Raw genomic sequence first — 12,155 nt, 5'->3', positions numbered from 1 at the left:
GTTGACTCAGCCTTCCATCCTCCCGAGGTAGGTAAAATGAGGACCCAGATTGTTGGGGGCAATTAAGCTGACTTTGTAATAGTGCCGCTTGGGGGGGGGGGGGGGGGGGCGAAAGCCCTAATAAGCAGGCATATGCATAGAATGAAGGCTATTGCTAAGCACATTGATTTGTGTTTTAAATTGTAAGCCGCCCTGAGTCTTCGGAGAAGGGCGGGATATAAATGGGATTAAAATAAAATAAAATAAAAAATAAATCTGGCTCTGCTTGTTGCAGAATTAATAATGCTGATTTTTGTTAAATTGGGGGCGGGGGGGAGGAAATGAAAGAGAAGGGTCGTCTTACCAGGATTGCAGTCTGTCAAGAGGGAGCAAATAGACAGCAAAACCTTTGAAATAGTCAAAGCAGGACTCCAGTTGTCTTTCAGGATATCCAGACAGATGACTCCCTGACTGTTGATGTTGCAGTGATAGATTCTAGTACGGAAAGTAACCTACAGGTAGAAGAGCAACGGAAGGGCAGGGAGACAAGATCATTACACGCTTTTCAGGCAGAGTTTGTTGCTAGCCTTTTGAAACCTATCTTGAATGATTCTCCCTCAATGGGGAAAATTTCTGTCGAGACCTTTCATTTTTTTGGGGGGGGGGAATGTTTGTTTCTGATGTTTGTTTATGCCTCATCTGAAAAGAGGTCCCTCTCTTCTTTTGTAAACAGCTGCCTTATTCACAACTGCTATAACCTGTATGTCTCAAAGCTAAAAGCTTTATTGCAGGGGTTTTTTCCCCACTGTTGTTTTGACAAGCCTGCAGCATTTTGGATGCTTTTAAAAACAACAACAACAACAACAAACGGACGACACATACAAACATTTGCATGCCCTTGAGAAATAGCAGTTTCATCAGCTTCCTTGGGGGAAGACAAGTGACACTGCAAGTCCCAAGACTTGTGTACTTGCATACCAAGTTGGAATGCAAGTACAAAAGGGCAGAGCTTGTGTCAGGACGTCACTGCAAGTCTGCCGTCACACTTTAAAGAAGCCTAATGAACTATTTCTCTGTGTGTGTGTGCGTGCGGAAAATGGCACCGAGATACCCAGCTTTCATTTAAAACTGGTGAAATGTGAGATTCACAGTGAGGCGCGAGTTATTTTCACTAGTGATGATGCCCAAACTAAATGATGCTAGTTTGAGAAATCTGAAGAGCAGCAGATTGGTGAACAAAGCTCCTCTGGAACATGAAAGCCATCATGATAGAGATGCTATGATGCTAAGCTTGTAAGCCGCCCTGAGTCTTCGGAGAAGGGTGGGATATAAATGGAATTAAAATAAATAAATAAATAATAAATAATAATAAAAAATAAATAAATAAATAAATAAATAAATAATAAATAAATTTATTAAAATAAATAAAAAAATAAATCTATACGTAACCTGACAGCTTTGAAAAACAAGATCACCTCTCCCAACTGCTGGCATTTATTTAGATGGGGTTTTCCAGCACAGTATGAATGTGCTCATAGAGCATGTTAGTACATTTTGAATATTGCATAAGCAATCTTCAAAGGTATCGGTTTCCACAGAAAACTAAATCTGACTCAGGCTGCTTTCCTGAGGCTACTAACAATCATAAAAGTAGACTACTTATTCAAAATCTCTGTCTGATTAGTATACTCTCCATAGACCACATCAAGATGATCTCACTTTCAATCTCTGACACTTTCATTTAACTTATCTTGGTGAGGGTGAAAGCCTTCTCTGGTTAAGTGACAGTAGGCAGTAAGATCTAGATCCGGGGTGTCAAACTGCCGGCCCGCAGGCCATTTTTTGCCAGCAATGGCAAAAAAAAAAGTCACGATACGTCGCAACACGTCACGTGACATTGCGAGTTTGACACCCCTGATCTAGATGTATTAAGGGGCTGGCTCAGTTAGCTAGGAACCTATGTTTCTATAGAATGTGTATGGCTGAAATTTGTTACACTTATGTTTTGAAGCATATAATGTGGTAGCTTCGAGAAATATAGTGCTGACGTGGAACAGACCCCTTCCTCTCAGCTAAACCTTTTGTATGATTCAGCTTAGCGTGGCACCTAGCTTCTGGTTTCTTTTAAGTGAGAAGCCCTCTGCGGAGCCTGAATCAGGAAACTCTGATGTAATGTCATTCAATAATCAAGGACACTACACCAGGCTGATCTGACTTAATATAAACTAGAAATTAAGCTTCTAAAATGATGTGCAAGAAAGGGAGGGGGAGAAAGAGGAAGCAATCCACCCTAATACTTTTCCCATTAAATTCTGTGGTTTTGGATGGAATCTGCAGTGCATTCAGTTTTGCGTCATATGCAAAACTGATGCGTGTTCAGATTCCCTTCATGTGATGAATAAACCCTTGAAGAGTAGCACTCTTGGGTGATCCCTTCTTTACAAAGAATAAGCTCCAGGGCATCTCTAGGTCTGCCCTATTTCCAGATGTTTCAAGGAACCTACAAGTGGGAGAAGAGGCAAATAACATTGCCAAGGTGACTGTGCATCGGAGCCTTTTACAGATTTAAGCCAAATGACAAGCTTTGTGAAATTGACAGAAGATGCATATTGGGATAATACTACAGAAATTCGTGTCCCACCACTTTTCTTCATCTTTTTTAATGAAAAAAAAAGGAGGGAACAAATATTAATTTTGGGGGGCATGACTAGAATAACTTTTTTGATCCTATCCAGAATATATTACTTGTTAGACAAGTGAAGAAACAGAGAAAGAAGAGATTGGGAGTGGGTCTTAAAAGTTTCTTGATTTCTGTTGCGGGTGTACAACAGATTAACCAACTTGGTGAACCTAACATTTGGTCTACTTATTCAACAGCAGCATGTGAATCTTCCTCATCAAACATCTGCTGCACAGCTGCAATCTTTAAACAAACATTTATACTGGCATTAAACATCTATATTATATCAGCAAGCATGGGGAATCTTAGCTTGTGCTTCTGACAATGTTAAAAGCTACCATAGATTTGACATGCCTTTTTAAATAATAATAATAATAATAATAATAATAATAATAATAATAATAATAATAATTATTATTATTATTATTATTATTATTCAGGAAGCAGGATTGAAACTTATCAAACAAGGGCTGTACACACTTTTTTAATAAAATTGATTCTATTGCTGATTCTACTTGCACTTTCACTAAATGCCACATTCCACTCAATATGGCAACTTTGAGGCATTTTAAGTTCATTTACACCGATATTATTGCTCAGAGCACTTGAGATCAATGTCAATCAAACTGCTAATGAAATGTGGTCAACTGTTTTATATTAAATATCCCTTTTAGTTAAATTTTCAATGATTTCAGGCCTTTTTCCAGGCATTATCTCCTCTATACAGGTGCACTCCTTGTGCTGAAAATAAAAGTGTGGAGACTGAGGAAATCCTGCCCCATTTTCAGATCCAAAGAAAGAGGGAGCAAGAACATAGGTCCATGGCTCTGCCTGATTTTTCCCCACTATCCAAAAAATACATCATGTTTAAATATTGAATTATATTAAGATTTTATACATCTCTGCTACTAGTTTTCTCTGTTTTGGGAAATGTGTATATAGTGGTGGTAATTGTTTATCAATGTTCTTCTTTTAGTTTCTGGGTTTACATTTCAGCTAGCATGGACAAGTAACATATCTTTTCTTGATCTTTTTCAAAAAAACAATCATTCCCCACTCCCAGCCAATAGGAAAAAGTGGTGGAAATCTCCCCCATTCCCAGCCAACAGGAAAAGGGCAAATCCTACTGCCTCCAATAAATGCATCACGTCATCGTCAGACATGTACTACAGCGTATGACTTGGCTGAATGTTACAGTCATGTTCATTTTTAATATAATAAAGATCATCTTTCAATATGATCAAAATCAGGAAAAATCCACGTTTTGCACTACAGCACTTGTACAAGATTTAAATTGTGGATTGTAAACAGCTGTTGGGTATAAGGTATATTTATATTTCAGACGACTTTGAAACAATTAGGAAACGAGCACTTATCACAGGAACAGACCACAAGTTGAAATGTTTCATAATTAAAGAAGCATTGTATCCGATGTTATTAGATAAAAAAAATTACAACTTTTGAGAAAGTATTTATCAAATTATACACTATCAAGCAAACCAGGGCTTAAATACTTCTGTTTTTCGTTTTAGGTACTACGATTACACACTTCTATTGGTTTATTGAAATAAATCTGATTTCCAGCAATGTGGGCAAGTTTTATCTTCTTAGGACAACCATATCCTGCTTTAAAAGATTTGGGCAAAAAAGCAATATAGGGTGTTGCAAGAACTATCCTGTCTCCCTGGCATCTAGCTAGTTCAGAGGAATAAGAAGACTGGAAAAAGTGTAAGTGAAAATGCAATATCCAAATAAAAGAAGGATGGCATCAGAAAGACTGAAATTGTTGTTTCTCCCACTTTTCTCAGTGGTCTCATTTATTTAGCCCCATCTCTACTATAGCAGGTAGTCCGTGATAAACAGTCCAAAATATTGTAGCTCTTCAGAGTGAAAACAATCTAATATAAGGCCATATGTGAAGAAAAGTGACTTGTACCTACAAAAAAACAGTTATAGAATGTTACCTGGTACTGTTACTACCAAGAGTAATTTGATGTGCCTACTATATCTGGGTACTTTGAGCAATGAGATAGTATATTCATTTCATCAGAGTAGAACAATTCAACAGGATATTTATTATATGACCTCTTGGAATGTTTTTTCTGGGTGGATGCAGAAGTAACGGGAATTATGCCCTCCAAATTCTATTCTTCTGTCCAACAGGTAGCAGCAGAAAAATGGGGTCTGGGATAATATTCTCAGAAAATGCCCAACTCTGAAAGCCTCCAGCGGAATACTGCAACACTGTGAAAGCAAGATAATGTGAGCCCTTTTGTCTGGTCTCAGAATCCCAGTTTGCTAGGGATCCTGTGCTATGCACCATGTTGGAAATGCTTCTTGCCTTGTTGAATGAAAATGGAAAACAACTGAAAATATACGCAAAGATGCAGAGACTGGATAACCTTACCTTTGGTGGTTTAAACGGATAATCAGATGAAAATGTGATATCCAGAAAAAATACGCCACCTTCGTATACAGAACCTGGGGGACCTAGGATAGTAGATCTCCATTCGTAGATGTTATCGCCTTTAGGCCCAGCACTATTAAAATAAGAGAGAGAGAGAGAGAGAGAGAGAGAGACAAAATGAACTGTATGACCTTTTACCATCGTTATTCTTGTGAATGGCCTCTGTTGTTTATATATGTCTTGGTGCTTCTTGGCGTGAAGAAACTGTCCATTATCACTTGTGCTTCTGTCAATATATTCAATACAAGGCTCGTTTTTTTGTCTTTTTAAACAGTTAATTGTTTAGTCTTTTGTTTGTTGGTCTCTGTGGGCACATATATAAAACTGCCTTAAAGCACAAAGGCTACATAATTCAAAGCATATGAAAAGCATCATCTATCTCCCATATTTATAGCCTGTTTTTTGTACAAGGAATTCAGGATGGCGTATACAGGATTACCTATATTTATTTTTGCCGACTCATGAAATAGATCAGCATAACCCACCAAGAAAGCTTCTTAGAGGAATGAGGATCTAAACCGAAGTCTCTCCAGCAATATTCCAACAATATATTATGTATGCTGTGTATAGAATGAAGCTTTTTCAGTAAATTTATATAAGGAATTTTATAGGTTTTTTTTAAAGTCAACCTTTTATTATCACTTTCATATACTGCTGGCAGTAATGGCTATATAATCCTAAAGTTTCTGGGCAAACATTCCCTGGTCTAAGATAAATAAATGGAATGACCTATGATAAGGTAAACTCTTATTTCTCCATCCAATACACTTACAGTTTTACATGCAATCAGTTGCAAGTAATTTTCTGGTCTCTTACTACTCAGTGTTCCCCAATTCACCACCATTTTTTTTTTCTATTAGTCTAATAGAATTCCCTATTATGCTTGGGTCTTCTGAACTGCAATCCCACATATCTGGAGACCTATCAAACTGGGGAAGACTACATGTATTTCCCAAAGCTCTTAAAAATTGTTCACTTCCTAAGAAATGTTGAAGTCTGAAATTTGCCAGTTCACAAAATGTCTTGTATACTCTGCCAACTTTGCCAAAGATTTTTTATTTTTGGAAATATAGACTGACAAGCCATTTTGGTGTCCAATATTTATACTGTTCCTCACATACTTATGTAAGGAGGGATGGAGCTGGGATAAGGAAATATTAGAAGAAAACAGAGGTGATGACACCATTGCTCAAATAAACTTCCTCTTCAAAGGCCAGTTTGGACAGAAGAATTATAGTTTATGATTGTGAAGGAACTGAAAAGACTACAAATACAATTTCAGAGCTTCTGTCCCTTTATAAAAACCATAACGTCTTGTTTATCTTCATTCCTTCCTATTCTACACTTCTCAGAAAGAATTTCTGACAAACATTTCACAACCCACCCACCCACCCCCCAAAAAAACCTTTCTTAAAAAGAAGTATAATTCAAATACAAATCTTGAATGGAAATATCAAAAGGCATCTTTGTTGTCATTATTTAAAATACAGAACTACATCCACTTGCAAGCTTGGGAAGTTCTCCTTGCTCTCTTGTCCCGGTATAACAGACATGTTAAACTCGTGACATCACATGACGTCGCGCAATGTATCGGAGCTTTTTCTCCGTTGCTGGCAATGGTGTGGGCGTGGTTTTGGGATGACCCGTCCGGCCCACGGGCCGGTAGTTTGACACCCCTGCTGTATAACTTCTACCAAACCATCAATCTGCTCTACAAAAGAATTTGGGGAAACAGCACAGGGGGAGGTGACCAAATTGAATACAACTGGGAAGTAGAAAAAACAGTCTGGAGAAAGATAATGGAAGTTTGTTTCCTTATCAGAGCAAGAAAAATGCATGGATATGTCTATGTAAGTCACTAGGAGCAGAGGCATCCATCATGGAGATGGGAGAGATCAAGAAAGCAAAACTGGCAGTCACAACTATGCAATTAAAACCTCATCCTTTTTAAACAAACCTGCAACCTGCAACATGTATAAGAAGGGGTGGGGCTTTGCAGCCATAGCTGCTATCTGGGCTTTTTTACACACACACACACAGACACACACACAGACACACACACAGACACACCCTGCACAGGTCTTTCACTGTGAGTTCAGCTCAGCTTACTTCTGGCTCCACTTTTATATTTCTTAGTAGTATTGTTTTAGACAAAAGTTTTTCAATAGAAAAGGGATTTGAGCTTCTCAGATGCTGAAAGGCTGTAGCTAAACTAGCTGCACAATAAGAATAAGCCAGAGACCAAAAAAAAAAAAAAGACTGGATTAGTGTGTGCGTGCACGCGTGCATACACACACACACACAGAGAGCACAACACTGAAAATGGGACAAGAAGTACAGAGCTCTGCTGGGGAGAGGAGAAGATACATGTCCACAGCAATAAATTCTAAAATACAGAGTGTGTCCTTCTCTATTGCTTTATCCTGCACCTATGATTTGACCAGTTTGAGATGGTAACAGTCTGACATATATCTGGTAATATTTCAGATGGTTAACTTTTGCCTTTTAATCAGTATTTCTTTCATAACACAAAGGATGCAAACAAAGGATAGGAAAATTCCGTCTGAGAAGAAGCAGTAAGGCATAAGGCTATGTAACTGATAGCATTCACAGATCAATGCTGCCGTAGAGCTTCTTCTTTTTCTAAAAACAGAGAGACAATACAAAAAGAGGGAGCAACAGAGAAAATATTTAAAACTCATGCACAGGTCATCAGCTTTTTCTAATTAACTCCTGACACCCATTAAGCATATAGCTATTAATTAGCATTGGGCTTAGAAGTTAAAATTTCTCTGGAACAATTCAATTTTGGCACAGGTTTCCTTAATGGCTCTTTTATAGCTTAATGCAGGGGTTTGTGCTCCTATATCATCTGTCAGTTGCCTTTCCTTCAAACACCTCTAATAGCTGGATGCAATTCAGTCAGTTTAATGAAACACAGAATTGACTTAGCAACATATTTCAGCCAAATTAATTAGTCACAATTAAGGTTACTGCCTTAAGCTGTGTGCCAAACTACCTGCTAATCACTCCAGTCAGAACAAGGGCATCTATCAATTAAATAGTCAATCATCTAAAAGCAATAACTCCTAAGTTACTGTTTACAATCATTTACTGTAATACTATTACTGTTGCTTAACACTATGAAGGTTGCCCACTGAGAGGGAGGATCTGCTATACAATTTTAGGTAGTCTAGCCCTATGAGGCCAGTCTTTCCCAACTACCACTCTTCAGATATGTGGGACTGTGATTCCCATGCTAACTGGGGAATTATGGTTGTTATTATTATAGTTTGGCGTATCATGTTAAAGACTAGTCTAGGGAAATGTGGATATAAAAGGCGTGTTGCAAAATTCTACTAGCCCCAAACAGGGACTTTAACTGACAAAAAAATACAGGAGGAACCAAAAGATAGGAAAGCATCTCCAATGCAATAGCTTTTGTTAGACCAATGTATAATGTTTGTTTGTTTGTTTTTAAAAAATGTAGTACTAAGCATTCAATAGTTTATTAAAGGAAACTATGGTGAACAAACATCCTTTCAATTACCTTTGATGTATCAGACACCAAAGATTGTCTATGGTAAAAATAAGAGTTAAAACTGTGTACTTTTACCTTATATTATTCAGCTACAGAGCAGTAGCAATTTTGGATAATGTCTTTAGCCAAGGAAAGCTAATTCAGGATATTTTTGTATCGCCGTCACTATATTCCGTGTTGCCTCACCTTCGTTCAATGCAAGACCAATGCTCCAACTATTAAGCCTAAGAGCCAAGGGCTTCCACCAATGAGAGAATATCTGGCTCCCAAACTCCATGGATCGCTGGTGCTGAGGATTGAAATACGACTTCTTGCCATTTCTAGCTTGGCAAAAATGAAGCACGGAATCAGGGGAAAACAGCAGTGGTGTAGGACCAAATCCCTGTGGGGAATGCCATCCATTCTACCCCTGCTTCTCCCACCAATGCAATGGTAGATGTTCATTCAGGTCAAACAGAGGTTGAATCAAACAGGTTGAATCAGAAGACAATAAATGAAAATAACTCCCCTTTAAGGTAGAAATGGACAAGATGTGGCCAATGAGAGGACCTGAAATTCAGCAAAAACTCAAAAAAGGATACGTTGCCTTCTCTTGCATTAAAACATGGCAGGCTCAGGAATTTTGGGACTTGAAGTCCACAAATCATAAAAGGGCCATAGCTCCCCACCTCTGCTTTAAAGCTTGGTGAAGTGTCACTAGATTCTATTATATGATGATAAAGCTACCTGACAGCCGTTCAGGCTATTTGTCTATCTAGTCCACCATTCTCTGCTATCACTGAAACTCAGACAGAATTCTTTCTTACCACCTTTGTATCTTTTAACTGAGATGCTAGTCACTGAACTTGGAACAGTTTCAGCCGCAATATGTGATCGAACAAAATGCTATTACCCCTCCATTTGGTCCATGCCAATCTTATTTCACATTGGTAACATATGCCCTGATTTTTGTTCTTCATTTTGAAAAGTACCAGTGATTCCCAGATCCATTAAAAATACCCTAATTTAAAAACCTTGCTATTATGTCATCTGAACTGATTTCATCTTCCATAAAGATTTATCTGGGGAAAAACATGCTGAAATGGGAAACCAGAGTGAGCCTATCACTTCAGTGCAAACAGTAAGATGAATGGTATCCAGAAAAATCACTTTCTTTTCTAAAAGACCAAGTGCAATTTGAGCTCTGACACTTGGCCTGGTACCTTTTTAAAACCTTGTTTAGACAGATAGCAATGTTGTTTATAAATATGAGCCGAGACACTCTGGTTTTGGTTAACAGTTTTAGAAATATATCTATCCACAACACCTCTCTGCCTCCTTTCTTTTCCACCTCAGTTTTCAATCTTTCTCAGCCTTAACAGGCCATAACTTCCCCTCATTTTTAGCTTAGGAGACACGAGGGAAATCTCACAGCAGTGATAGCAGATAGTTCAAATCAAAGGAAGAGGCCACGTGCTCAAGAGTATGTTTTTCTCCCTCAGAAAATATTTATTTTCATATCACCCTTATTATTTTTTAATATATAATTCAAAGAGGTGAAGATTCCTAATATTCCTTCCTCCTCCTTTTTTCCCCCCTCACAACAATCGTCCTGTGAGGTAGACTGGGCCAAAAGAAAGAGACTATATAGTGACTTGTCACCTAGCCAGCTTTCATGCCTAAGGCGGGGCTATAATTCACAGTCTCCTGGTTTCTAGCTTTAACCACTATACCTAAATGTGTCTCAGTGATGTTCCTTAGGATTTTATATATATAGTGTTTATATATCTATCTATATCTATATCTATATATCTCTATCTCTATCTATCTATCTATCATCTATCTATCTATCTATCTATCTATCTATCTATCTATCTATCTATCATCTATCTATCTATCTATCTATCTATCTATCTATCTATCTATCTATCTATCTATCTAGTGTTTTATATATAGTGTTTTTCAATAGTTTTAACTAGTTATCACTATTAGTTTCTGAAAGAGAAAGGATCATTCAGGGACCCTCTGAACTGTGGAGACTCCAGGCTACTATACCTGCTTCGGAGTAGGCCTGGGATTACTCCTAATTCACATCCTTCACGTCCATCCTATCTATTTATGTATATATTTTGTTTCATAGGTGATTACATACTGTAACATTCTCTCTCTCTCTCTCTCTCTCTCTCTCTCTCTCTCCCTCCCATAATTTTACAAACACGAGCACCAAGTGAAACAGATCACAGCACAGTGCAAAGAGAACACATCAAACTATAGTGATTCTTAAAACAATTTTACATCAGATCAGACAATACCATCAGAAGATATATGAGGCCTAAACATGCTCATGATGATGAAACGTGAAATGCATGGAACAAGGAATTAAACAGGCTGTTCGCAAAGCCCGTTCCTTTCCTAATCCCAAGAAGCATCCAGCTATTCTGGGTCATAGCCTTGGAGCAGATCCAGGTTGTTAGGAAAAAGCTGAAGAACTTGCTTTCCCTGTTACTGGATTGTATCGGACTGAAATTCTTTAAAATAAAACTGATAATTTTCTAGTATTTTGATCAGGGCAGCAATGTGAACTTGACGGCAGGGCCTGGCTTGCCATCTGTTTACGCAAAACAAGAACATTTTCTTCTATGACTAAAGATCATGCAAACTTAACCAAGATTTGCCCCCTAGCTTTTTTTTCCCCTGGACGAAACATGCTGAAAATGCATAATTTAGCTTGTGATCTTATATAAAGTTAAAGGCTTGCACAGAAATTGTTATGAAAAACCCCCGCCCAAAGCCACAGAATGGCAATAATTTGGGGATCCACAAAATAGCAAGTGATTTATGTCCAAGTAATGAGGCCCCAAATACATAGAAATGAAACAATCCTTCGTTTATATGTTTACTATACTGCACTGCCTTCAAGGCAGCTTACCTGGTAATGAAATCAAATCAACCTTAATAAAAAATATAAGGGCCACTTTGTAGAATCACCTTCCGTCTCAAACGCAAAAAAAATTGTCTCTTCTTTATCTCCACTTCCGTATCTCTTCTCTTTCTCTTTTGTCTCCCAGTTTTTAATACAGTGTTTCTCAATCTCAGCAATGTTAAGATATGTGGATTTAAATACTCAGAATTTCCATGCTGGCTGGGGAATTGTGGGAATTGAAGAGCACACATCTAAACGTTGTGAATAATAATGGGACATCTGGTTTCAAGTGCAACTTCCTGACAAATAAAGAGATATCAATGGAATGGATGAGATTTTTTTTCCCCCCTCACACAACTATTTCTCCTGATTATTGTTCAGTCCTATCTGTACCAGACCGTGTCGTAGATGGTCCTCTCTGCAGAGGCACAATATAAAATAGGTGGCCTGTTGACATACCAATCTGTGATGGAAAGTAAGGCTTGAGGCGAAGTCAACCCGTGGCACCCATGTATTCTAGGGGCACGTAATAGGAGGGTGCTATGGGCAGCTTTTCATGAAAAATGCACAGCTTCCAGCTTTTGGG

General features: G+C 38.1%; 1 protein-coding gene across 5 annotated transcripts in view; it reads right to left on the bottom strand.

The window, feature by feature from the left end:
• UBE2E3 (ubiquitin conjugating enzyme E2 E3) overlaps positions 1 to 12,155 on the bottom strand; it is a 126,258-nt gene that overhangs the window by 7,868 nt on the left and 106,235 nt on the right. For all 5 annotated transcript variants that reach the window (XM_083376057.1, XM_083376055.1, XM_083376058.1 and 2 more), the window contains 2 exons: positions 5,067 to 5,199; positions 344 to 491 (listed from right to left, as the gene is read on the bottom strand). In XM_083376057.1, the coding sequence (XP_083232183.1) occupies positions 344 to 491; positions 5,067 to 5,199 (281 nt within the window). The remainder of the gene's footprint in view (positions 1 to 343; positions 492 to 5,066; positions 5,200 to 12,155) is intronic.

The sequence above is a fragment of the Vipera ursinii genome (assembly GCF_947247035.1).
Source record: "Vipera ursinii genome assembly, chromosome: 1".
Taxonomy (NCBI): domain Eukaryota; kingdom Metazoa; phylum Chordata; class Lepidosauria; order Squamata; family Viperidae; genus Vipera; species Vipera ursinii.
The sequence above is the reverse complement of the archived record's forward strand: the minus strand, read 5'-3'. Positions and strand labels throughout refer to the sequence as shown.